Source organism: Peromyscus leucopus, chromosome 5 (assembly GCF_004664715.2).
Source record: "Peromyscus leucopus breed LL Stock chromosome 5, UCI_PerLeu_2.1, whole genome shotgun sequence".
Taxonomy (NCBI): Eukaryota; Metazoa; Chordata; class Mammalia; order Rodentia; family Cricetidae; genus Peromyscus; species Peromyscus leucopus.
The window spans coordinates 79,822,781-79,850,634 of record NC_051067.1 but is presented as its reverse complement, the minus strand read 5'-3'; the positions used below and the strand labels follow the sequence as shown (position 1 = coordinate 79,850,634).

Sequence of the window (27,854 nt, the reverse complement as noted above, 5' to 3'; positions counted from 1 at the left end):
GAACTGGGCTGGCACGGGCCACAGCTTACCCTCTGGGACGACGTGAAGATTGGCAGCCTGATCTCATCACATTCGTACTGGCTCAGGAATCCCCCCTCCCTCGCCCGCTCCAGCACGGCTTCTACGTGGTTGTAGAGTCCCCTGACGATGGCTGGCCGGTGACTCTGCAGGTCTCTGGCTGGATGAAGGGAGTGAGTGTCCCAGCGGCCATGCAGTTCAAGGGTGTGACGGTCGGCCTGGGCCTCCTGGACAGCTTCAAGGAGCTTCTGACAGCCCCAGTCACCCTTGTTCCAGACTGTGTCCAGCAGGCGCCTGGCAGAGTGGGAGAGAGGTTGGCCGGGAGGCTGAGGCCTTCATAGTCCTCCCAGGACAGCACCTCCCAGGACAGGAGCCAGTCCAAGATGCTCTCAAAGCCCTCCAAGGACTCTGAGACCAACAGTGCCACCAGCTGGCTCCTCTGTGCCTGGAAGCCTTCCTGTGAGCACATGTCACAACCTGTAAGAGGGCAGAGGAGGTCAGAGGTCAAGAAAGGATTTCTCTAGAAGCCAAGCTACTTGGAGAGCCACCTACCCCAAGTCCAAGTGGGCCACAGTTGCGCTCAGGCATTCTCCAGTCTGTTTTCCCCAGAGTGAGGCCCCAGGATATCAAGAAACTAGCTGCAGTTCCCAAGAGTTTAAAGCAGCCAGACATTTAAATCCTCAAGGCCCTGGGCTCCTACACCCATACTTGCTCTCCACCTTAGGAAGTTTCCCAAGGCAGAGCTGACAGGAGAAGTAGGTCCTACGCAGGCCACACTCACAGCCATGCAGCTTTGGAACCACTGGATCCCATTAAGTGCATCCTAAGGGCCTTCCTGAAACATTCCATTTCCCACTCTCATCTTCTAGAACGCAGGTGCTGTGGCCAGTCCCATCTACAGAGAGGGAAACTGAGGCACATAGGCAAGGGATCTTGTAGCAGTTGTCAGAGCTGAGAAAGACGGGGCTGGGACAGGAACCCGAGCAGTGGGACTCCTTGCCTGATGCAAACCTTTGTCCCTTATCTTTGGTGTCCCCACAGAGCCCACCCCCTGCACAAACATGATAGACTGCGCAAGCAACCAAAATAGCATGCACTAAAGTGCTTGAACCACTACACTACCCCTACAGCAACACCACACACACACACACACACACACACACCCTGCCTCCTAGCTGCACACACTGCTGCTGCTCATTGTCCTCAGGAACTAGCACTGGGGCTTTGAAAGGAAGGGACCATCAGGGGCTTCAGGCATGGAGATCCCAGAGCAGCAGAGAAAAATCAGAAAATTTCAGTGGGCCAGTGTCATCGCCACGGTCCAAGATAAGAGCTGGGGCCGTGCCCAGAGAAAATGAAAGTGAAAGCGAACAGGCTTGGAGGAAGAGGAACAATGGCTTCCTTTCGAAATCCGGGACATTCTAAGATGCCCCAGGAGATGGGGACAGCTAGAAATGGTCTGGGGAGTCTAGATCTTTCCTGCTAGATTAGAGATTTATCTTCCCTCTATGGCAGGCTCCCACTGCAGGCTAGATCTCCCTCATTCTGACACCCCTAAGCTTTGCCCAGCCCAAGGTTCAGCAGAAGCCCTGGGGATGCTGACAGGGGCTGGGATGCTCGGGGGCTGTCTTCAATCTCTAACTCAGCACCACGTTACTAACATGCATGCAGGCCAGCAGCCTGGGGCTGGCCAGATGGGGAAAGCTAGGCAGGGGAGCTACCTGAGCATCTGGCAGTTTAGGAAAGAGGGTATCCCTACAATGGAGGCTACTGTAAGCTGGGAGCTGTGAGTTCCCACTGGCCAAGCAGGTCACTGGGCCCTGAGATCAGTCTGAGGAGAGGAGCCAGGAATAGGGGAGTAGGGGGCATCAGCAAGGAGCAGGCAGCGTGAGCGAGGGCCAAGACACAGAGTGCTCCTCAACTGTGCAAACAAACCAGCCACAGCTACCCGACCACCCCTGCCCAGGTCGGGAGAAAAGCAACCCCTGGCCCTTCCTATTCAGAGAACAGCATGGAGGCCAGGGCAGCACTCTGGCCCAAGGCCTGAGGCGCAGCCAGGAAGTACGGAGGGTGGACAGTGCTAAGATAGATGGCCTGGCTCACTTTACCTACAGGACACTGGGTAAGATGCTTACTGTTTCCCTCTTCTGCAAAGCGTATGAGCCAGAAAGGCCCAGAGACATCACACAGGCAGTCTCTGGTCCAGCTGACCCACCCTAGGGGAAATCCCAAAAACTGAGCAGGAAGCCTGAGCTGGCAAGCCAGCACCCAGAACTTGCTAGTTCTTGGCAGTCCTGGCACGAAGCCTAGAACAGCTACACTGGCTTTCACCCAAGACCCTGGGGATGTGGGATGTCTCCAGTAAATGTGCTTGCCCGCAGAGAAACAACTGGGAGAGAGCAGCAGCACTCTCCAGATATGCCAAGAGCCGGCTGGATACCCAAACCATACACACCCAGGCAATGACATCAGCCATGTGGACACAGGCAGGGTGAGGCAGGAAAGCCATGTGGCTCGGGGCTCTGCCTCCCACTCGCAGCTGGAAAGTCCCATCTTGCCAGTCTCCTGCAGACCACAAAGCAAGGCATAGCCCCAAAGACCAATTCTGCCAGTCCCCTGCCTCTGAGTGGGCCATCTTCCTATCTCATCTTAAGCAGCTGGAGAAGAAGACCCAGGTTTGATACTGTCCTCCTGGCCAGCAGAGGAGGTCCTTCATCACTCTATCTTGTTCAGCTAAAATTGGAAGAGAAAAGCAAAAGGGTAGATGCTCTTGTCCCCTAATTCATAAAAGCTGGTCCTGGAATCCCACACCTTCCCGCCCGGTCAGTCTCTCCCTCTCCAGGTTAGACACACTGCTCTGTCTTCCTGCCTTTTCTTCTCTACCTAGCCAGAGCTGCCTTGCAGTCACGCTTAGGCTCTGAAAGATGTAACCAAAACAAAGGGGGTACCTTTGCAGCAGAGGCTCAAGGGTATCTACAAAGGCCCCTCGCATCCCCAATTCCTCCTCCACACGCCTGTCCCCTGGCAACTCCTCCCTTCCCGGGATCAGGGCTAGCCTGGTTTTCCTCAAGTTCCCAGCTGAGGACTTTGTCTAGGGGCTGAGATCTCCTTGCAGTGCCCCAGGCCTGCTGCAGATAGGAAAGGATGGGAGGTACCCAGAGGAGAGCAGAATGTGGCTTCTGAGCTGTCCTGGCTGGCCAGCTTCCCCTGGGACACTAACCCCTCTCTCCCTCACCCTCTCTGAGTTGCTCCCCAGGAGACCAGTTCCCATGACAGAACAGACAGACTAATTCATCCTTCATTCTGCCCTCCCTTGTCGGGGCCATCCCCAAGTCCTCCCTTTCTCCTTCTCCCCCTCCCACATCCATTACCAGTGAGAATGACTTCCAGTTCTTGGCCTTTGTTCTACCTGCTCACCCTCCTCCCTGGAGCACTTCTCTCGAGGCCATGAAGGATTTCTCTGATCTTCCTTTCTGGGTACTAGCTTCTCTTTCTACCCTTTCTACCTCCAAGGCTGGTACCCCCCGCCCCAGAACTGAATCACTGCCACTTCTCCGGGTCACTCTTTCTCAACACAAGGCTACCTGCCCACAGGCTTAATTCCCAACTGTGTGGTAATGATGCCTGAAATGTTACTGCCAGCTCTGGACAGCTATTCAACATCACGTGGTGCCTACCGGCATCCCCAAACAGACAGATACAAAGGCAATCACAGGACCTTCCTCGTAACAGCTTCCCTCTCAAGCAAGTGGCCCGGAACTCCCAGAGTCATCCTTGACTCCGCCAATCTCAGTGCATCACAGACTGCCCACCTGACCTTGAACAGACCCCAAATCTGAAAACCACAGATTCTCTCTCCACCTCTCTCTATACCATGATGTAAGTCCTAAAGCCCCCTCACGGTTCCTTCATCTCCCATGACCCCCTGTAGGCCAATATCAGCCTCATAACCTGATGAACCTGCCAGACCCTAAGTCAGAGCAGAGGCCTTATCTGTTCACAGCCCAGCCCACCAGCGGCTCTCATCACAGTCAAAAACGAAAGCCAAAGGCCTTTATAGCGACCTTCAGCTCAATACAAGAGACCTCAGGTCCCACCCTTTCCTCCTGGCCCCATCTACCCCTTCCCACCCTGCTGTAGGCCCTAGCCTGACTCCTCACTCTCAGAACAAGGTCTGCCATGCTCCTGCCTTTGCTCAAGCTTTTCCTCACAGGGCACTCTCTGTCCCACGGACAGTCACATGACTTGCCCATCACCTCCTGAAGACTTTACTCAGTGGTCCCTGTCTCGCGGAGGGGCCTTCCTATGCCATGCAAAAGGGTAGTCCCCAAGCCCTGTCCCAGCTTTTCCTCTCCACAGTCCTTCCTGTCATCCGAGATGGCACACATTAGCACAATGTGCTGCGGGAACTCCTCTCTAGACCCGGTGCTCCGGCCAGTGCATCCACCGGGTTGAACGGATGAGAATGCGTTTAGTCCACACAGCTTGGGGAGGCAGCTGTGGGGCCAGACAGCAGCCATTGCAAAGCACAGACTTGAGCCAAACAGGCACAGAAGCCACCTTGCTGGGCCACACTGAAGGCTGACCTGGGTGAGAAAGAGGGTTGGAGCCAGGGCCAGCCTGGAGCCGCATGTGGAAGCCAACTGGCATTAAATGGCCAAGAAAGCAGGGGCTCCAATAGCCTCACGACAGACTGACCAAGGAGAGGCAACAGAGCTTTGGTCTTTTTCACCAAGAGGGCAGAGGTGACTGATGGGGCCAGCTTCCCTCCCTGCAGAACACCGACCCTGGGGGAGATCACACTCCACAGGAAAGCTAACACCCCTGCCCCAGGCCAGGACCCTGCAGGCTCTGAGCCATCTACAGACCGACCCAGAGGCTTGGGGCCAGTTTGTCCAGACACAGACGGCACCAATGGCTTGAGAAGCAAAAGAGAGGACCAAGCCTGAATGCTGAGTGCTGGGCTGGCATTGGGCAGGTGGGCATGGGTCTCTCCAGGGAGGAATAGAGTTGGACTCCAGCTCCCACACTCACAAATGAGTGAGGACAGGCAGGAGACATGGCAAGGATCACAGAGCAGCAGCTGGGGTGAGAGAGTGATCGCTAAAGACTAAAGACAGAGAAACTGAGGCCCACAGAGAAGGGACAACTGAGCAGGGAAACGCTCCTACTGCGACCCAAAGCAGGACTCCCTCCTTCTGGGTAAGGACCTCACCTGCAAGTTTTCCCTCCGTTTTCCCAGACACCCCCAAATCGCAGCCTCCCCTCAGACTTCAAAGGATCCTGGGGGCTTCGATGTGATTTCCGTGCCCTAGACCTCTGCATCTCCAGTGACCGCAGTCTGCCATGACTCCCCTGGAGACAACCCTTTCCTTCTACAGCCTAGGTACTCTGCTGATGCTTCCAGGGGAAACAGAGCCCGTTCCAAAAGCGCAGCCAGGCCAGCTCCAGAGCCAGTTAACAGCGTCCGGAGGACGGGACATTAGGCGCTCGTGGTCTCCACCACACAGAGCGCAGTCGTCCGGAGCCCTCAGTCTGCCCCCAGAAAACCCTCCTTCTCATACACCCACCCACCCCAGCACCCGCAGACCACAGAAGAAACCAGCAGGCAAGCACTCACCTGCCAGCTGCAGCGCGGGGTTCCTCCGCCCGCCTGGTGGTGACTCTGGGGAGCCACTAGGACTCCCTCAGGGATCTCGCCCCGCCCATTGCCCCGCCCACTTAGCCGGAGACCCCGCCCACTCAGGCGGACTCGGGAAGGGCGGCCACGCCCCTCCTGGTTTCTCTCTAGGGACCCGTGAGACACGTAGCCTGCGGTGCTGTGTGTCTTGCCCCTGTGTGGCCCGCTTTCTGGGCCACCTTCCAATCAGGAGGGAACCATAGGGTCCCGCGAACAAGAGCAAGGAAAGCCCTCGCTGTCAAAGGAACCGATGCACCCTCCCAGGGAGCTGTAAACTCTCAGCTGCAGTCTTAATGGTTGTGCTGGGCAGAGACTTGTTAAGGCATTTAAAGTTACTCTTTACTCCTTTGGCGGTCAGTCGCGTGCAAGTTGAGGAGAGAGGTCACAATCCTCTCACATAGCCTCCTAGGCTGGGCTCTGCCACCATCCCAATCAGCATTCAATAGCATTGTTTTGTTTCTATTGCATTCATTTGATTTTATAACTTCCTATTCTTAATGTTATTTTTTAAACACTTGAATGTGAAGCCTCATTAAAAAAATAATAAAGAGAATAATTGACATTGACACGGAGCTTTGTGTATAAAGTGAGGACATGACCGCTCCAAGGTATGGTTGAGGGGAAGGTTTTTATTGTAGCTATGAGGAAGAGTACAGTCAGAGGCATCTGGAAGAGTCCAGAGCAGGGAGAGAAAGTAGTAGCTTGAACATGGCCAGCAGACAAGACTGGGTCATTGGGGGTGGGGGTGGGGGAGCAAGAGAGGAAGAGAAAGAAACAACCAAGAGAGAAGGGGCCGAGAGAGGAAGACAGAAGAGAATGAGCCAAGAGAGTGCCTGGCTGAAATGGCTGGGTTATAGGGGAGTGAGAAGTTGGGGGAGGGGAGCCCATGAGCTGGAGACACTTAGGGTAGGGGGTGGGGTGAGGAGAACACAGTTACTGAGTGAGCCTGGAGGCCAGCATGGTATCTACTAGGCACCACAGACAGCCATTTGTGTGGAGCTTCTTTTGAACCTGACACTTAGCGTGTGCTGGCCTCTGCCCACTGTAACTCCCGTCACCCCACCCGCAGAGTGCTATTCTTGTCCCTGACTTCTGCATGAAGTGAAGCACAGGAAAGTTCATTAGCCTGCCCTGTCCATCCTCAGGATGTGTCCCAGGCCCCAGGCACCAAAGACTGTGCACTAACCACTACCTTGCCCTGCTTCCAGGTAAGTGCCTGTGCAGGTGGTCCCCAGCCAGCTGAGGTGGCCTCTGCTGCATTTGAAAGGGAGAGGTCCCAGTAACGCTGTGCCGACTATGGGCTGTTCAGCACGATACTGATGGGAGCCTACGCAGGAAGCAATAACGAACTTCTTAGCATGGGGACTGGTTGGTTTTGATTTTTTGTGGGGTTTTTACTTTAAATTTTTATATTTATTTATTTATTCATCATCTGTGAGTAGTATGTATGTGGGTGCACACATATGCTTGGCACAAATGGAGATCAAAGGGCACCTTGTTTTTTACCATGTGGTTCCGGAGGCTCAAACTCGGTTGTCAGGTTGGGCAGCAAGCGATTCTAGCCACTTAGCCATCACATCCGCCCCAACTTTTCTTACACTGTTTTGGGACGGGGTCTAATATAGCCCAGGTGGACCAGGAGGTGGCTGAAGTCAGAATGAATCTGAAGATCCGATCCTCCGTCCTCCCCCTCTGCACTGGCTTTCACGAGCTCTCGCCCATGCTGGGGTGGGCTTTGGTGACGCAGCTGTCTTTGAGTCATCTCTGCTGCTGTAAGTGACCCCTCACCCATATTTCCGTAAGTTACCCCCCCATACATTTATTGGTTCATCGAATTGTACTTCGGTGGTGTCCTTACTTGCTCTGTCATTGACTCCCTATCTGAGTGAGGAGATGTTTGTTCACATCTCCCCCAAAAGAGTGTCACCCAGTGAGAGCCCCATGGCCACCTGAGTCCAGATCTCCATCACTCCCCTAGGTTATGCAGGCATTGCTGACCATGCTCCGTATTTCCAGCAGCATTTCCTTAATGGAGCAGCCCTAGTGAGTCTCTTTCAGATCATCAAATCATATCGCTCTTCAGGTGAGGGTGCTTATCGCACGCAGAGTAACAGCCGACATGCTCGGCGTCCTTATAACCGCTCTCTCTGACCCCTGTGATGGGTAATGTCGGTGGTCAACTTGACTGAACTGAGACCATCCAGAAAATGGACAAAGCACATTTCTGGGTGTCTAGTGAGGATGTTTCCAGAGAAGATTTGGTGAAGTGAGTGGCAAAGACCTGCCCTAAATGTGGGCAGTATTGCCTACTAGGGTGGGACCGTAGCAGCCGGATATCGATGGAGATGAGTCCTTTGTGCTCTCTTGCTCTGGCTGCAACTCTTAAGGTAAAGAAACAGAGGTTCCCAGAGGCTACTATCTTCCTACGGTGGGCCAGCTACCCAGAGCAGGAGTCGCTAGTCAAGTCCCCACCCTTCTCTGCCCCTTTATCCGGGGCCTTACCTGTCCTTCAGTGACCACACCCCACAGTTCCATGGGACTCTCCTTGTGCTCCAAGCTGTGAGGAGCAGCTGCCCATATGTGGTGCACCATCAGCCTAGCTGGCCTTCTATTCCAGATCATGTTCCCCACATGTCCTCCTCTCCTACTCGACTGAGGGTACGGAGGATCGAAGCACCCAGTGGTCATTGCTGACCTCCGCCTTTGGCCCAGGTGTGATCCAAGCTTGTTGTTGAGTGACTTATTGAAAGGTGGAAAAGTTCATCTAGGCACTTGCCACTGAGCTGCCACAAACCTGGAGGGCCCAGTATGTCTGGGTGCCCTGGATGGCCTCTGTCCTCACTCCCATTCCTACCTAAGAATGAGAGCTAGCATCCTGTCAGGACCCCACCTCCTGTCCTAAGCCATTCCTGAACTCATCAGTGAACTGGGAAGGTCTTGCTGAGCAGCTGTGACCTGGTCTGATGCCTGAATTCTCCCCAGTTTTACACCGTGAAATCCTAACCCACGAGGGCCTAGGAGGTTGGGGATGCAGTTCTGTCTTGAGGTCAGAGCCTCAGAAGTGGATTCATGCCCTATGAAGGAGACCCAGGGAACCCATGATGACAAGATAGCCGTGGAGCACAGCCATCTGCGGTAGGCCCTTGGCAGACACCCGCTCTGCAGGACTCCTGACTTCGGACTCCCCAGCCTCCAGAACCATAAGGAATAAACTTCTGTCACTCATAAGCCAGATGGTCTGTGGTGCTTTGTTATAGCAACAGGCCCAAGAACATCAGACAAACAAAAGCCAGCTCTCCCATCCACGTTTTCCCAGTGATCCTTGCTGAGGCTCCTCCTCCTTCTTCATTGTCCCATAACGCTCCTGGAATCTGCTCTGTTTACAAATTCCATTTTGATAAAATAAATATTCCGCCACCCAACAGAGTGTTAAGAAACAAACTAACAGTTCCTCGTCAGGCGTGGTAGTGCACACACTTAATCCCAGCACTCGGGAGGCAGAGCCAGGCAGATCTCTTTGAGTTCAAGACCAGCCTGGTCTACTGAGCAATTCCAGGACAGTCAAGACTACATAGTGAGACCCTGTCTCAAAAAATAAAAAAAAATAAATAAATAAAAAAGAAAGAAAGACAAGAAAAGAAAAAAGAAAAAGAAAAACGGTTCCTCAGCCTCTTCCTTGAACAGCTCTCTGTGGGAGGCGGTGCCCCTGTATCTGTGTGACCTGGAAAACCAGCAGAGCACCTGGATCTCACCCGACTCCTGCCCGCCCCAAACACTCATCATGACGTCATCACATAACAGGCCTGATGAGAAAAGCTCGTTGTCTCCACTTCATAGCAATTCCTGACATAGATCAGAAGCCTGACCGTCCTGAGCGTGAGCGGAGACCAGGAGGCTCAGCACAGTGGCGGGCTCTTTAAGCCTGTGGTGCAGAAAGGAGGCCAGCGCCCTCGTCCTTCCCACTGCATCTTAACGCAGCCACAAAATCAGCCAGCAGCACACTTGGTCTGTGGCCCCAGTTTAAAAGCCCTGCAGAATTAATAACCTTTGAAATCTTTTTTTAAAAGGTCCATCGTGCATGCACAGCTGCAAAAAGATGAGAAGTGACATCACCGTGTTTGGGGTCACTTGCAAAACACCTGGCCAGCTCAGGTTTCTTTGCACACCTGGAGAGATCCTCCCCAGGGATCATCAACTCCTTTTAATTTCTCGGAAAAGAGTTTCAGTATTGTAGTCTCAAGTAGGCTTGATATCTGGAGTGGTGGCAGGCAGCAATTTGTTTATTCATCTTCTATTTTTGAGGCATTGGGGACTGAGTGAGCAGCAATTTCTGGTGCTGAATTCTTACTCGACACAGAGCGCTTGCACATAAAAAGGACTGGTTTAATCCCCTTGCCATTCAGACAGGAGCGGTGGCTGGCCCAGGTGCACACTGAGTCAGGGCCTGAGCCGGAGCCACAGCCCAATTCCTTTTCTGCATGTCCTCACCCTTCATCCGATTGCTCATGTACTCTGTCACACAGCAGTGACCCACTGAGCAACCAGTAAGTGTGGGCACTGTGCTGAGTGCTGGGGACAGACCACCAACCTGGGCCTAGCTCCTTGCCGGTGTGGTGTTCGAGACAAGAAGTAAACAGATATGCCAACGGTGGTAGATGGCATGAGGTTAAGAGCAGGCTGCCTGTAAAGGCAACAGGGAGACAGACGGCAAGCTGCAAGCCAAGGGAAGGAAAAGCCCACATGGAAAGAACCTAAAGAAGGGTATTTCCAAAAAGGAAACTCCTGGACAGGCGAGTCTTCGCACCTCCACCATGCTCCATCATGGCTCTGCTGAGGGCAGCAAGGAATGCTGGGAACATGGCAGTGAGGTTGGAAGGGGAGGAGAGAGGATGGAGTCTGGATTGGCTCTGAATGTGGTGGGACATCACTGATAGATCAGAGAAGGAGACAGTCTGACTTTGGATCCCAGAAAGGGTACCTGACTCTAAGTTGCCCAAATCTCCCCTCCTTGACTCCATGGTACCGCCTACCCCTGGCCTTGTATTGCCACAAGTGATGCCCCCTGTTCTGTCCTGGCCCACCATGGTCTTCTCTGTTAGAGACCAAATATGTTTCAGACTTTGGCACTAAAATCCTAACACCTAATGTGATGGCCCTAATAGGTGGAATCTTGGGAGGCGACCATGTCATGGGATGAAGACATTATGGGACTCTGTCCCTTAAAAAGGAGACCCCTGAGGACTCTCTAGCCCTCGGCTGACCAAGGGTGGTCACAACAAAAAGATAGCCATCTACAAACCAGGAAACGGCCTCTCACCAAACATCGAATCTGCCATCACAGGATATTAAACTTCCCAGGCCCCAGAACTGTAGGACACAAACAATGGTTGGTTAAACCACATAGCACAGGGCACTCTGTTATAGCAGTTCAAGTGGACATGACATAGCCCTCGCCTGCCTCCCCCTGCCCCCCATCAGGCTCTAGTCGGCAGAGAACAGCCAACCCCGGTGGGTGACAAAGTCTTCTGGTCACACTGACCTAGTTGTGTTCCTCCAACGGAATCTGAGCACACCTCCGTGTCAGGTGGTTTCCAAAAAAACGGGCCCCAGACCCAAAAGAGGAAGCGGAGATTGTCACACTGTTCCCCTGTGGTCGTTAACTGCTGTGATGAGCTCATAGGGTGTGGAGAAGGACGCAGAGCCTGCTGTGGCCTCTCACAGATTTCAAGTCTGGGCAGAGATTGGGCAAGAAACTGGCCAGCTGCATGGCGGGAAGAGGAGGGGCGGAGTCACACGGCCTCTCCGCAATGGGAGGCAGAAGCAAATGAGTGACGGCCCTGGCCGCCAGGACTGGCAGACACAGCACGCACAGTAGTTCTCTCAAGCCCATGCCAGAAACAAATTCTTCTGGATATGGGTGCTCTTGGTGGGACAGTGATGCCGGTGTGGGGAGACGGGATCGGGTGACATTTCCATAAACAGGACCAATAGGTAAACAGCTGAGGTACAGAGCCCCGAGAAGAAAGGCAAACGATGAAGAGTTTAGCATGACATCACTTGCCAGCGCTCACACACTCAGCGTGATACCATCTAATAATCAGTACCTCCTGACTCAACCTAAGCTTCCTGGGGGCCTATGGGTTGAAGCAGATGCAAATAAGGGCGAAACCTCTGTGACTGTGAAGAGCAAGATTGATCTAGTTGAGCATGGTTGACAATGCCTATTTATCACACGATCCATTAAGTACAAATGTGAGCCTCAGGAGGGAGAGGAATTAAGAAGCCCAGGTACCCAAAGGAGCATGTACAGCCTCTCTACAGCCATTAAAGTAATTCAATAAAAGACAAGCGATGGACTCAAACAGAGAGGAGACACGTGGGTAAGATGCCCATGGAAAGGTGTCCACCATAATTCATCTTTGGGAGTCACAATGTGAGCTACGAGATGACACCACTCCCCACACTGTAGTATGGCTACAAGAAGTACTAACCATGTCAAGGACAGAGAAGATACGGCTTGGCTCATTAATAACTGGGGAGGTGCAAGATGGCCACCCCAGGCAGTGGCCTGGCCCAGTCCGGTCCAGTTGGAGACCTGCTTCCTCAAAGACCCAACGGAGTCCCCTTGGACAGTCACATGGACGTGGTTAAATGCCTAAGAATTGAACCAGCACAGCAATTATGGTGATACTCTAGAAACAGTGCAGATGGACATCACAATTCCAGGAAGGGAGAGCAGTGACATGCTCAAATAAGGTAACAATGGGACAACAGGAAAATATGAAACTCAGCAGCAAACACACTGTACATGCACACACATGCTCACACACACCATTAACTCCTACACACATGAATACTGACGGAAAGAGACACCAAAAAATTCAAGTAGTGTACATGGATTGATGCATGAAACTTCAAAAGTGAGTAAAATGAAGTTGGGTGTCACAAATATATTCCTAGGTGTCAAGTTCATGAAGGAGGGACAGAAGGAGCACAGCCACTTGTGCCCAGGAGAGAAGGGTGTGGCTAGAAGGACACACGAAAGGCCTTTCCGGGAGAGGCAGAAAGGTTCTAATTTTTGTCCTTCTCCAGCCTCTTTCTCCTGAGACCACACACACTGGTGGCCATAAGTGACATCCCTGCACTGTGGTCTGCCTTCCCTGGAACTTTCTGTCACTAATCATGGGCATTGCTTACCTCCAAGTGGGAGCGTGGAGGTCACCCTATGCCTTCCCATGTCCGGCACTGGCTCTGCATCCCACCAACTCAATGTTCCAAACCGCACTTCGCCCATCTGTCAACAGAACGTGAAGGTCCCCGTGATGCCTAGCCCATAGCCAGGACAACAACTACTAAAAGGATGTGTCCCCAGATCCTTATGTTAGACTGTGGTCCCCAACACCATGGAGGTGACGCCTTCTGAGGGGTGACTTCATGAGGGTAGTCTTCATAAAGGGATTCATGCCGTAACTGTGAACTGGAGTATATAAGATAGGTAGATCTCCTGTCCACCTTCTGCCATGTCATGTCACGTGTGGCAGGAGAGCCCTCACCAGACACTGCCACTGTGCCCTTAGATGTCCCAGATCCAGACCTATTAGCTTTTTACACTTTTTTGTGTGGAATTTTTTCAGTCTGTGGTCTTCTGGCATTGCCACAGAAAAGGACTAAAATAAAGGACTTTGGGATCGACTCTCCAAATGCCAGAGATTGTTCAGGCATCTAGTAAGTAGTGAGCTGCTGAGGGCCGCTAGGAAGTGAGGTCAAACTGCCCTCCTGTGGGTGGCCTTGTACCACGTGGCCTGTCTGATGCACTGCAAACATTTTTCTGTGCTGTTCCTGTGTACATCTTTCAGCAGCCAATAAACTGAGGCCTCTGAAGCAGATCACTCAGCCTATTTCCTGTTTTCAAACAGAGAACTCAGCAGAGCAGCCGACGGCGCTCACCCGTCTTGTTGGACCTTACAACAGAGATCGGAGCGGGACATGTGACTCTCCTGGACCCCTGGACCCACAAAGCCTGAAGATCCCAGGTCAGTCACTCTTTGGCCCCACGCTCAGCTGGCTTCTGCCCACTGAGCCTCAGTGAGCTCTTTGAGAGACCCTCTGGGAACGTGCTGGGGACAGAGCAGGGAGGATCAAGGCTGGCAAGAGCCTCTACCTGTAGGGCAGTCCTTAGAAACTGGGGGCAAACTGGGAATACCCCCTTCCACCTCTAGTCCTGGTTCCTTTGGAAATGCCAGGCACCGTTCCTGTTCCTGGGAACAGATCTAGACTTGTGTTTCTCAGAGAGTGGAACTGATGACCCCGAAACAGAGCACAGGATCCAGAGCCCACCCCAAGGCTGTCTGGGTGTTGGGAGGTAGACAGCCTGCTTTTGTTAGAACCCCCTCACCCCCGGCACTTCCTCTCCCCCATCCCAACGGGGATTCTGGTGCACACCCATGTTTGAGAGCACTTCCTGCAACAGGCTTGAGAAGGAAGAACCAGGGGTCCCATGCTGCTCACTCTCCCCTGGCAGGACAGGTGGGCATGCCTCAGATGGCACTCCAGTGAAGACCTAGGAAACCTGCCCAAGAAAGAAAGGGGTTTAGAGTGAAACTCAATCGCCACTTTGGCATTTCCTCCCGTCTTCTTTTTGAATGGGGGCCTCTCAATTCTTCTGTCTTCCGGGGAAGAGTAAGGCTTTTTCTACATTCTACTAGATGCTCATCCCCTCCGCAAGCCCCCAGGAAAGGTGGCCTAGGCTCTGCAAGTGGCCCTGTGTACCCAGGAGGAGGACTGAAGAGGGCAGGAGCCCTAGAAGTGGGGAGCAAGGCACCCAGAAGATGGAAAGAATGGTTGTCATGCCCAGGAGCTGCGGTGGGGTGGGAGGCACATTTCTGAGGTCTCCCAAGGCCCCATGGGAGGTATCCCCTGCTTCTGCCCTGGCACCAGATGCCCAAATCAAGAAAGCAGATCTGGAAAGGCCTGGACCACTAAGGCCAGTTCCACATGCCACCATTGGCTTCACAGACAAAATGATAGAGGAAGAGCGCACAGTGCCCACAGAAGACACTAAGTCCCCATTAGAGAAGTCAGGTGTGGTGACACACACCTGTAATCCCAGCACTTGGAGGCAGAGGCGGGAAGATTATGAGTCCCAGGCGGCTTTGGCTAAACAGTGTGGCAGTGTCTCCAAAAACTTCCATATGGACAGCATATGGACCACCTACTATCTTGCTTTAGCACTTAGCACAGGGGTTCTCAACCTGTGGGTCACATAGTCTGCATCAGATGTTTACTTCACGATTCATAACAGTAGCGCAATTACAGTTATAAAGTAGCAATGAAATAATGTTATGGTTGGGGGTCCCCGCAACATGAGGAGCTGTATTAAAGGGTCACAGCATTACAGAGATTGAGAACCACTAGCTTAGCAGAACTTGAGGGACCCATCACATCAACATGAGTGCAATAAGGCTCGTAGCCACCCTTCCCAGAGGCAAAGGGGGAAATGGAAAGCGGAAGACAGTAAATAACTTTCCCAGGGGCCGTAAGTTCGCAGCCGGACTGAAGGCCATGTCTCCTGACTCCTCCACAGGGCTGAGAGGTTGGCAAGGCACACGATCTGTTGAGTATCCAAGCATTTACAGCACTGGGTCAGCCAGGCCCCAGCTCTGTGCCTCAGTTTACCCATCCATACATGTGAGGCTCGATGGAGGGTCCCTGAAGGTACTTATCGGACTACTGCTTAGAAGTCACTCAGAAAACAGCTCAGGGGTCCTTCTATCTGTCATATCAAGAACAGCCTCCTGAGACATAGGCTCGAGGCCCACTAGCCTCCCCAGGCCAGGCCAAAAGTCCTGAGAGGAGGTGATGACATCCTTACTCCCCCTTTGAGTTCCTGTACCATGGTGGTTAATCTTGCCAATTTAACTGGATTTACAATACCCTGGGAGCCAAGAGAAACATACCTCTGGATGTGACTGTGGGGTGTTTCCACAGATGACTAAGTAAAGGGGAAGACCCACCCTGAATGTGGGTAGCACTATCCCAAAGGCTAGGAAGAAAAGAGGGAAGTGTGGTTCAATGAGATGCCTTAGCAGGTAAGGGTGTTTGCTACTAAGCCTGATGACGCGAGTTCAAGCCCCATGACTCATACGGTAGAAGGAGAGAGCCCTCCTCCTGCAAGCTGCCATAAGACCTCCAGACTCTTCATGAGCTGTGGGGCATGCGTAATCACACACACACACACACACACACACACACACACACACACACACACACACACGTCAGAAAAATCAAGAAGGTGGGAAAGGCCTCTGTTAATGTAGCCATAGCCTCTCCCCCTTTCCCTTCCTCTCCCTTCCTCCCTCCTCTCTGCTTCCTGGTCACCCGGAGGTGAGCTGCTGCACTCTGCCCATGCCCTCCCTGCCATGATGAGCCGAAACCTGAAACTGGGCACAATAATCCCTTTCTCCTTCCATTGTTTTTGTGTTAGCGGTTCCGTCAGTGATGAAAAGAAAACCTAACCCTTGTGCCTAGGAGGGTGCCCAGGCATTTGTCCATCTGAAAGGATGTGTTTATATCTCTTCTCATTTGCAGCTATCTGTAAAAGCGTACACTGGAGCTGTTTCCTTATTGTTTCTCAAACGCCTAATGCACGTCAGATCCTAGGAGCAGAAAGGACTCTGCAGCCCCTGGTGTGTGAAGGGCCCTGAATCCAAGCTTGAGGGGTAGGCCTGACTTAATCCTCACCCCAGCCTGTGAAGGAGGGTTCTGATAGTGTACCCGTTTTATAAGACACTGAGGCATAGAGACAGCTACCGAGTCATCCGTTTCCTTCTGTGCACAGACTGGACATGGAAGCCTGCTGTCTGCCTCCTGTCCACATCAGTAAGAGCAAAGATTCTGTTGTCAGCCGACTGGGGCTTGTCCCAATCCACACCTCAGCCCTTGCTGTCGGGCAGCCCTGCGCCTCAGCGCCTCACCACAAAGTGAAAATATAAACAGCGCCTGCAGAGGAGGGTGGTTGCATTGAGAACATGCAAAGACAAATTTACAGACAGTGTCTGTCTTGGAGAAGGTTCCACCTTGCCCCTTTGTACACTCACCAACCACAAGACCTAGGGCTAGACCTGTTTCCTTATCTGTAATTTGGCAAAGTTTTGTGCGTGCTCTATTAAAAAGGAAGGGTGAGCCGGGTGGTGGTGGCTCATGCCTTTAATCCCAGCACTCAGGAGGCAGAGGCAGGTGGATCTCTGTGAGTTCTAGGCCAGCCTGCACTACAGAGAGAGTTCCAGGACAGCCGGGGCTTTGCAGAGAAACTCTGTCTTGAAAAAAACAAAGGAAGTATGAAGAATGAGATGAACTAGGCATATTAAATATTTGCTTAAAGGTAGATAGACAGGGCAGGGGCTGCATTGTAATATAAAACTGGGTGGTGGGACATTTATCTGCACTAGCCCGCATCGTTCTCCCGGGTAATTTCCAGTTATTGCTGTTACTTGACACTACTCCATGTGAAATCCAGAGCAACAGTATACTCCATGGATCACAGCCCTAACTCAGGGTCTGTCTGCCCATCAGAGGGGAAGGCTAGGTTTGATCTGGCTGGGTGGGCAGCGCAGAACCAAGCAAGGTGATTACTATCATTCCTCCACGGCTGCCAGCATAGATTACAGCCAGAATCCCAAGCACCCCAGGACCCTGCAGGAGCCCCAGTGTGAGTTGGCTCTCACTATTCCCTCTTGTACCTCTAGCATCCTTGGAGCATGGCAAGTTCGGAGCATCCTGGGAGCCCTGGCTGGACAGGACTCATACACCAACGCACACCAAGGACCAGGCAAGAAATATTGCCCTCCAGACCAGACCTCCCATGTCCCGGACCAGAAGAACACTTAGGTAAACTTGAGGACTTAGGATTCAGTGAGGGGGGAGGGAGGTAGAAGTTAGTTCAAAGACATTTAAAGCTCTTCCATGGCTGCACCAAGGTAGCTGGGTAGCTGTCTTAACTGGGGTCACCCCTAAGCAGCCCCAAGACAAGGATTTGGTGCAGGCTCTTTACGTGGGAGATGACCCTTGGAGGCAGATCAGAGATTGGAAACAAGAGCAGCATCTGGTGTAGGAGGTGAATGATCACATGACTGGGTAGATGTAAAGAACTTAACAAAGTTGTGCAATCAAGGGACAAAGAAGCCAGAGATTGTCCAGCATCCCTTTCTGTAAATGCTGAAGAGACATCTGAGCATGTTGCTGTGGTCCTAGAAAAGCCCCAGGGTCCTGAATCGAGGGACCTCCCTTAAGAAGCCAATAGCACATTCCAGAACAATGGCTGCCAATGGGTTCTAGCCTGGCACTGACAATACCTGCAATAGTGCCATCTCCTGGAGTAATCTCTCTTTACACCCATTCAAGATGGATCTGCAGAAGCCTGGGGCATGCCCCCAGCACAGAAAGTAAAACTGATAATCTCCTGGCCTTCAAGCTCAGCAGAGTGACATTGAAAATAATTAGAAGTACCTCAGAAAGGCTACTGTAACAAAATGGGAGGCACTTACCCCAGTATCAAGGGGTGGGTGGAGGGACGACATGTGAGTCACGTAGGACAAGATAAGGATTTCCCAGACCTTCGCCTCTTGCAATAAATGCACAATTATTTATGCAATAGTGTTGGAGAAAACTACACTGATTCTCAGAAAGGTGTGGGGCTCAAGTGAGGCTTAAGAAACACTGTTGACAGCTGGGTGGTGGTGGCTCATGCCTTTAATCCCAGCACTTGGGAGGCAGAGGCAGGCGGGTCTCTGTGAGTTCAAGGCCAGCCTGGGCTACAGAGTTGCAGGACAGTCAGAGCTATACAAAGAAATCCTGTCTCAAAACAAAACAACAACAAAAAATACAGAAGACTTTTGGTTTCCCGGCAAGGAAACAGGAGGGCTGACTTAAAAGCAGAGGGTGACGGATGCACCCCAAAAGTGTTAGTATAGTATAGTATAGTTAAGGCTGAAACATGACCTCCTCGGGGCTTCCTCCACTAAGGGGCTCCATGGCTCCATGGCCAAACCTGGAACCAATGTTGTAGGGAGTACAGAAGCAAACATGGACGGGTCCCTGTTTGCCAGGAGCACATGGTTACAAAATGGTCCATCAGCAGGCCGGAAGTGGGTGATGCAACACTCCCACACCGCACTTCATACCAAGAAGCAGTCAAGTGCTGCATTATTTGTGGTGAACACACTAGGTAGACTCACAGGGGCCTGGCTGCCGCCCCAACGGTGAGGGTGGGAGGAAGGACATGCTCTTCCAGAACTCTGATAGCCCATCCCAAGCAGACCCAGTCATCTGCCCCCACCCCATCCCTTGCCTAGAGGGCACTGCCTATTGCAGACTCCTTAAAGGCACTGTCCTTCCAGAAACCCAAGACAGCCCCGCCTCCAACTCCAGCATGACCACGAAGGAGCTACAGGAACACTGGCAGAAGGAGAAGAGCCGCTGGCGTCATGTCAAGCTGCTCTTTGAGATCGCCTCAGCCCGAATTGAGGAGAGGAGAGTCTCCAAGTTTGTGGTGAGCAGAGCTTAGACGGGATGGAGCCCCGTCGTCACCTCCTGCGTGCTCCTGGGAAGGTCCAGGGGGGCCTCAGCTTTCCACCCGGGACACAACACACTAACCCATGGTCTTCCAAGAAATGGAGGTTTCATGGTACCACATGCAGGGTCCCAGGAAGATGAGAGATGTGTGGGTCACGTTCCTGATCCCATGATGCCAGGTGTCTGTCATCTGCACCCCTTCCCCACCGAGTCTGCGGATATCACCCAAGCTACTTCCTTGGTTTTTATTCAAATTACTTTAAAAAAAAAAAGCCACTACATTTCAGTGAAAGATCAGTTTCACATGACATTAAGAAAAACCAGTTACAAAAGTAAACACAAAAGCAAGCTGAACTCCTGTTGAAGTCTGGCGGCTGCTGTGGCTGTGGTAAGCGCCCTGCTGAGAGCTGCCACCTTTGAGAGATGGGGGCATCAGCCTGTTCTAGGAAGATAGAGGAGTCACACCAACCCCAACCATTCCCACCCCCACTGGGACCAGGGTACCCCACCGCTCCTCCTCACTGGGGCCAGTACAGTTACAGTAGCTGCCGGTGCATGCTGAGCTCAGCTCTCCCTCACATCAGGGAGTTCTCACTCACTCACTTAATCCTCAGTAGAAAACAGGAACTAATCCTGTCGTCGAGTTAGGGATGGGGAAACCGAAACTCGAGAGGTGAAATTACCAACCGAAGACTAACGTGCCTAGATGTGTTATACCTGAAATAAATGTCCCGGTGTCCCACCAAGCGCTCCCTGTTCCAGCCCACGCTTCCCAATCCGGAACTCGGAGCCCTGTTTTTTTATGATTAAAAAAATAATAATAAGAGAGACCCCAGCTCCACTAGCAAGTTCCTTTTCTTCCAAGATTGCTTCTAAGCACTGTTATTCTAGGGCCAGCATTTGCCAGGAACTACCTTTACTGTTAGCTAGTACAACCGGGATCAGGCCCAAGTGTACGGTGTGGGGGTGGGGGTGAGGGTGGGGGTGTGAGGATCCTCAAAGTATGTTATATGCATGCACGAAAATGACAGAGGGCCCACCAGATGACTCAGCCAGTAGAAGCACTTGCTTCCCAGGCTGACCACCTCGGTTCCATACCCAGAACCCATATGGTGGAAGGTGAGAACCAATCCCTACAAGCTGTCCTTTGAGACACACACACACACACACACACACACACACACACACACACACACACACACACACACACACACACACACACACACACACGGCGTGCATTCGGGGTGTCCTGAGGCTAGCTTCTCCCCGTTCCGCCTGCAGATGTATCAGGTCGTGATCGTCCAGACCGGGAGCTTCGACAGCGACAAGGCGGTGGTGGAACGACGCTACTCGGACTTCGAGAGGCTGCAGAAGGCCCTCCTGAAGCGCTTCGGGCCGGAGCTGGAGGACGTGGCCTTCCCGCGCAAGCGCCTGACCGGGAACCTGTCTGCCGAGACCATCTGCGAGCGCCGCCTGGAGCTCCGCGACTACCTGCGCCTGCTCTACGCCGTGCGAGCCGTGCGCCGCTCCCGCGAGTTCGCCGACTTCCTCACCCGGCCCGAGCTGCGCGAGGCCTTCGGCTGCCTGCGCGCCGGCCAGTACGCGCGCGCGCTCGACCTGCTGGGCCGCGTGGTGCCGCTGCAGGAGAAGCTGACGGCGCACTGCCCGACCGCCGCCGTGCCCGCGCTCTGCGCCACGCTCGTGTGCCTGCGCGACCTGGAGCGGCCGGCCGAGGCCTTCGCGGTGGGCGAGCGCGCGCTGCAACGCCTGTGGGCCCGCGAGAGCCACCGCTACTACGCGCCGCTGCTGGACGCCATGGTGCGCCTGGCCTACGCGCTGGGCAAGGACTTCGCGTCGCTGCAGGGCAGGCTGGATGACAGCCAGCTCCGGAGGCCCACGCACAGGGGCTTCACCCTGAAGGAGCTCACGGTGCGCGAGTATCTGTCCTGAGCCGGCCTGGCAGGTGCCCTGGCATCCAGGCTGCGGACGGAGACCTGGATCACCATCGCTGGCAGGCTGCTTGGTGCCATCGCGAGTGGGTGTTGCTGGGCAGCTTTGAACAAGCCCCTCTTTGCTGTGTCTGCTAAGCTGAGGGACTCCTGCGACCCCTGGAAGAGCCGTCTTGTGCCCCTTGGGTACAAGCTTAGCTTCAAACCTTTGCAAGTACTATGGACCTTGCCATCTGGGAATGGGAAGGACTTGCCTACCACACAGAATGAGTTCAAGGCCAGCCTAGGCAATTTGGTGAGACTGTCTCGAAATAAAGAGGTCTGAGGATGTAGTTCAATGGAAGAATGCTTGGCGAGCATGTGAGACGCCTTTGGTTCGATCCCTAATACTACAATAAAAGAAAAAGAAGCGCCCGTTTTTGTAAGCAGCCAGGGGAGAAATTTGCAGCCTCATCATGCACAACCGTGCAATGCACTTCCTCAAAGCTGCTTCCTCCTGCTGCCCAGATCTTCCCTTTCTCCCATCACCCCAGCATCAGTTGCAAGAGTTTCCTCCCTAATTAGTCCAGAGTCCTAGCTCCTCCCATTAGTATCACCCGCTCAGTGAAACCAGAAGCCTGATGATTCTTTGAAGGACAAAAGGATGTTAGGGAGTCAGATGTGGTAGTTCAAGTAGGGAGTCTGAGGCAGGAGAATCACAAGTTTAAGACCAGCCTAGGCGGGAGTGGGGGCGGGGGGAGTCTTAAAAAGCAAAAGAAAGAGAAAGAAGAAGGAAGGAAGAGAGAGAAAAAATCATCCCAGAAAGCCGCATTAGCCCAAGGCACTTTGGCACTGGTGGAATTTGTAAATGAAGTTGCCAGTAGGGATGTCCAGCCACATTGCCCAGGGGTGGATTTTCTCCCATAAGGCAGCTGTACCTTCAACAGCTTCCCTGGGGCTTATACATAGAGAGAAGGAAGTGGCATGAGATAAGGGGTGGGCTTTGGGGAAGTAGAGGAATCCTTAACAGCTCCCCTTTGGAGAGTCAGTGCCCACAGAACCTCTCTGATAGACTGGGGTGCACCTGATGAAAACTACTGTCAGGAGAAGACAGCCTTGGACCTCATGGTGAATGGGGGATCTGGACTAATGATCTGAGCTGATGGTACAGTCTGGCTTGGAGATTTAACTACCTGCTGAATTTGGAGTGAGTGAACCAGGAGACCAAGACACCACTTGGGCCTGTGCTGTTATCAGGTGTAGGAAGAGTTAAGTCTTCCAAGGTAGGGAGTCACAAAACTGCACCAAACCTTGTTCAACAGCGACCTCTAGTGGCAACTACCATAATGGTCCCATGAAGGTCTTTAGAGGCAAGAAGGAAGCCGACAGGAAGCCTTCCCTCAAGCAGTTTTTCCACGAAGACACTGCATGTGGGAAATAGTGGACTTTTCTTGAAAAGCTGGTCTTAAGGGAAATTAAAGAATTCATTGGCAAAATAAAAGCTGTGTCTGTTTGTAAAAGGTACTGAATAAAATACAAGAAAGAAAACAGTGCCCTATAGAGAGAGCTAAATAGGAAACTCTAGGAAGAAAGCTGAGTAACCAAAGAACTGGTTTGAATGTCCCTACTTTGAACTCTAATTGTGAAATATTAAGAGGTAGAAACTGAAGTGGTGGCCCGCACCTGTAATCCCAGCACTCAGGAGGCCGAGGCAGGAGGATTGTGTGCTCCAGGGATATATAGTAAATTCCACCATGGTCTGGGCTGTTCATTGAGTTGCAGGCCATCCTGGGATACATGTCTAAATAAAGGCAGGGTGGTGGCAGGGGAATTTATTTTATCCAAATATCATGTCTGGAGGTGGCACCTTTGGGAAGTAATTGGAACTAGACCAGCACATGAGGACGGGCCCTGCAATCGCTCTGGTGACCTTGTCAAAGGAGCCTACCTGTCCTGTCTTTTCTTGTGATTTCCTGCACAGCCCTGGGACTCTACAGAGTCCCACCATTTAGAAGTCCCTTATCAGGAACAGCCCCTTGACTTTGGACCTCCAGAACCAAGAGCTGAACAAACCCCTGTTCTTTATGAATTATGCAGCCCGTGGTACCCGGATACTGAACAGAAAAAGGGCCAAGGCTCATACACACTCCACCTTGCAACTGAGGCCAGTGGCGACGTGACTGAGGTGGGAAACCTCTGGGAATCTCTGGACTGCTATCCAGCACTCACCCACACCTGAGGGCTGGCTAACCAAAGATTGGTCCAAAATAGCTCAATCAGGGAGGCTGGTCTCAAGTGCTCTCTCCTTGGCACTGTGGAGGAAATAAAAATTAATCTCATTCTAAAGAAGTGTTCGGCACTAAATGTGCATCTCCAAACGGAATGGGCCGTGCGTGTGGGGAGTATGAGTACATGGGTGTGGGTGCATGGATGTGAGTGTAGAGGGATCTTCAGTTTGTATACGGGGAAGAGCTACAGCATCATGCAGGGGAGTTCCCCTCAGTGCCCCTGAGGAAGGACCAGTCCCACACAGTGTGCAGGGAAGGACTTGTCCTGTTCACCCGAGAGAGGAAAAGGCACCTTCAGGACCCTTGCTCACCTCTTCCTAATGGTGCCCTATGCTGCCCTCCTTTTGCCTGAACTTTTCATTTGGAGAAATTCGAATAAACATCTGTCACACCAGATGGAGTCTGATCCCACCAAAGTTCAATCTGGTGAACCATGCATTTATTGAGCTTACTTAGCGAGCGCAGGTGAGGGGTGCCTGCCCTCAGTACTCAAGGAAAGGCACAGCAGCCTATGAGAGGAATGCTTTGCTCCATCACACCCTCCCCCCGTCCTCTCCTCTCCTCTCCCCTCCCTCCTCTCCTCTCCTCTCCTCTCCTCTCCTCTCCTCTCCTCTCCTCTCCTGTCTTCTCCTCTCCTCTCCTCCTCTGTGCTATCTTTACCACAGTCCAGAAATAGAGCCAGATTGCCATAGACTGGCAGTACCAGGAGAGAGGCCTGCCACACAACCTCCATGGACACAGGACCCAATGGGACACCCACCGTCACCCACAGAGACACACAGACTCTGGTCTCTGAAACCCTGAGCCGAAACCAATTTTTCCTTCTTTAATTTGTTTCTCTCGGTATACATCAGTGAGACAAACAGCAGCGGCACAAAGGCTCACAGCCACGCCCATGAACTTGCTCTAGAGGTTTAGCCCCAAAGCCTGGGGACCAGGCTCCCACGTGAGCCCTCTGGGTAGAGATGGGCATCCCTATTACACCCTGTGTCCATGGATTCTATGTACCAGGCTTCTCTCCTGGCACTGCCAGCACCACCCTGCCCAGACCACACTCTCATGTCACTTACAGCTGAGAACAGACACCCTGAGGTGTTAAAGTGACTTTCTCAGGGTCACATGACTCCCATTCCGTAGAGCAGGAAGTGAAGCTTAGGCTGTTTGGCCCCAAGTCCTCACCTCCATCACAGGGCCTGATGCTGGAGGATGGAAGGTGTTTGCTCCTGGGCCCCTCACCCAGAAGAGCTTTTCAAGGCCGTACCACCCATCTGTTTACAGATGTGGAAAACACTCAGGTGCATTGCATGGTCTCTGGACCAGACCTGGGCTGCCCATAGTGTGGTGCCACGCTCCAAAAGGCAAGGCAGATGGAGGAATCCTGGTCACCTAGCTGGACTTGGAAGGTGCAGGGTCAAGATGGACACTTCACTTCTGGGCTCCAGGCTGTAGGCTCCATGATGGATGTGGGGTGGCGTGTGTTCAGCTGTGATCCCCGGCTCTCGGCTCCTGTGATTCTCTGCCTGGGAGCTGCTAAGGCCAGTTCCCCATGCTGACCCAGCATTCCAGCAGGCCCGTCCCTGTTGGAAATGGCCTGAACAAGAGCTGGGCTACGCCAACCCACTGCCCCACTCAGCCTTTCCACGTGGGCCCTGCATAGCCGCAGCAGGGCTTACCACGTGCTATCTGCTGTTTTTCTTTTGCTTATGCAAAAGGAACTTCCTATATCACTCTAACTCCAAGTAGAAAGTCAGAATCCCTTGCCCCAATTAGAAAGTGACTCTAACAAGAAACACAGTGACACCTGGCGCCCTCATTATGACCGACAGACCTTGCCCTGAGGCAGGTTGCAGGCCTCCACTGATAAGTCCCATCTGCGCTGATGGACTCTGGGGACTGACCCAAGCAAGCCGTAGATTGGTTACCCGCTGTTCATCCCTGAGCACTGGTCTCAGCCCTGTTCACTGTCTGTCTCCCAAATCGTGTGTCTGCTCTGAGTTTGACTGCATGTCCTTGGTCCTCGATGTCCCATTAGGAGCTGGTATTCAAGCTCTGGTGCTTGACTTCAAGCTGATTCCAGATAAAAGCACCTACTCATGGAGGACGTGATCTCGGCTGGCCAAAGCCTGACCCTGCAGTGTGTCCTGGAAAGGAGGTCTTGGCTGCAGCTAGCCATGCTGAGAGGAAAAACAAGAAGAAAAGCACCCTCCCCCACAGAGACCAGACCACACACACCCTCCTGCCTGCCATGTACCTATGCACATGTCTTCTCCGAGCAGATCAAGTCAAGGCACTTTTTTTTCTCTCTCTGTAGCTTTGCGCCTTTCCTGGGACTCACTTGGTAGTCCAGGCTGGCCTTGAACTCACAGAGATCCGCCTGGCTCTGCCTCCCGAGTGCTGGGATTAAAGGCGTGCGCCACCACCGCCCGGCTTAAGTCAAGGCACTTTTATGTCTTGGAGCCTGAGAGCTGAATGGCATCTGGTGGCTGGGACAGGCAGACGCTCCGACAGGATGATGTCCCTCAGCCAGGTGGCTGGAAAAGCCTTCTCAGAGGAAGCCTTGCGTCTCCAAGGCTGCAAAGAAAACATTGTGGAGCCCCAGAGAGGGAGAGCAGGATGTCAATGCTCAGGCCAGAACCTAGATATCAGGCACCAGCAGAGAGAAAACCATCTCTAGTGACTGGCGTGATGAAAGAACATGAGCCGAGGAGCCTGTGTTAGGTGCATGTGGATCCCGTCTCTTACAGGCACACAACCACAGTTAACCTGACAAGGAAAGAACCTGCTGACAGTCCCAGCAGTGGACTGACTGGCTGCCAGCCGAACTGGATCCGATCACACACACACACACACACACACACACACACACACACACACACACACACACGTGCATGCACACACACACAGACACACACACAGAGACAAACACATGCACATACACACACATGTGCGTACACACACATACACAAACACATGCACATACACACACGCATACACACACAAACACACACAAACATGTGTGCATGCACACACACAGACACACACACAAACACGTGTGCATACACACATGCACACACACAAACACGTGCGCATACACACACTCACATACGCACACACAAACACATGTGCATACACACACAAACACATGTGCATGCACACACAGACAAGCACCCACAGAGACACACACACACAGACACACACACAGACACACACGCACAGACACACACAAGTACACAGACACACACAAACATGTGCGCATACACACACGCATACGCACACACAAACACATGTGCATACATGTACACACACACACATGTGCATGCTCTATTCTGCTTCCTCTGCTCTGCTTTCTCTGCTCTCAGACAAGATGGCAGCAAACTCTCCAAGATCACATGCCCTTTTCTTGGCAACCCCAGATGACTCTCTCATGCAGGCTTCTTGTGAGGTCTTCCCCTGTAGGCTCTGTGGGAAGCATACACTGTGCCTTCCTGAGGGACCCAGAGGGGACACCTCACACATGGTGTACAATCAGAGCTGGCGTGGGCATCCGAGCAGGCTTGAGCAGAGCGTTCTGGAGCATACTGTTTTGTGATCCCCTTTGTAAAGCACAGTGGTTCTTAACTAGCCTGTCTCTATGGTGTATAACATTCTTACGCTCTGGCCTTCACGGTTTCACTGTGTTCTGATGTATCTGCTGTATTTTACCACCCTCACTAGGGCACACTTTCCTTTGGTAGAGGCTTAAGTCGGGCACATCTTTCTGCACCAGCACATGCACTGGCACCCCCTCCAGAATTTAGACATTGCTTTTTGTTTTACGTTTACATTGACCAAAGCTGTCTGTTTATGAAGCATCCACACTTGGAATGATTTTAATACCCCTATTTCATTCCTCCTCAGAAAGGCAGCTCTAACCATCTTTCACCTCGTACGCGTGAGAGCTGATTATTCCGTGTACCTATTATAGCTCTGTCATGTTATACTGATAAAGCTGGTCCTCTGACTGCTTCATACGTGTCGATAACGCTGTCATCCTAAGCTAGCCTTATGTTCAAGCTATGTTCCTTCCCAGGGCTCTTCTTTAGGGAGATCGCAGGCTTGATCCGGCCGTTCACCAGATGGCCAGCAGAGGGTGCTCAACACCCAGTGCTCCGCGCTGAAAGAGCCCAAGGAAAAAGCCGCATTTCTCCAGGAAAATGCGACTTGGCAACGCTTTCAGATCAGACAATGCTAGAAAAAAGGTTGCTGCGCTGCCTCCATCACTATCCCCCAAGTTTGTTGGGGTGCCCCAGGTGAACCCCACTTGTGATGTAGGACTTCAGAACTCTTTCGGTTCCCCATCTTCCCGCTCCTGCAAGGGGAACCTGCGCCTTC

The 27,854-nt window shown here is 52.6% G+C and overlaps 2 protein-coding genes across 4 annotated transcripts in view; one reads left to right on the top strand and one right to left on the bottom strand.

Moving 5' to 3' along the window:
- The window catches only part of Nod2 (nucleotide binding oligomerization domain containing 2), a 42,106-nt gene extending 36,416 nt beyond the window's left edge, over nt 1-5,690 (bottom strand). Inside the window, 3 exon segments of the mRNA XM_028891828.2 lie at nt 30-340; nt 343-495; nt 5,639-5,690. Coding sequence (XP_028747661.1) covers nt 30-340; nt 343-487 — 456 coding nt within the window. The 5' untranslated portion in view covers nt 488-495; nt 5,639-5,690.
- Nucleotides 5,691-13,553: 7,863 nt separating this feature from the next.
- On the top strand, nt 13,554-22,696 carry Snx20 (sorting nexin 20). 3 transcript variants are annotated; one of them, XM_037206074.1, is made up of 5 exons: nt 13,554-13,731; nt 16,286-16,383; nt 17,443-17,584; nt 19,093-19,244; nt 20,549-22,696. In XM_037206074.1, the coding sequence occupies exons 3-5, from the start codon at nt 17,455-17,457 to the stop codon at nt 21,215-21,217; spliced, it is 951 nt and encodes a 316-aa protein (XP_037061969.1). In that variant the 5' UTR covers nt 13,554-13,731; nt 16,286-16,383; nt 17,443-17,454; the 3' UTR covers nt 21,218-22,696. The 3 variants fall into 3 exon arrangements, with proteins under 3 accessions (XP_037061969.1, XP_037061970.1, XP_028747662.1); XM_037206075.1 differs by having other exon boundaries at nt 16,286-16,416; XM_028891829.2 differs by lacking the exon at nt 16,286-16,383 and having other exon boundaries at nt 13,555-13,731.
- The last annotated feature ends 5,158 nt before the right edge of the window (nt 22,697-27,854 follow it).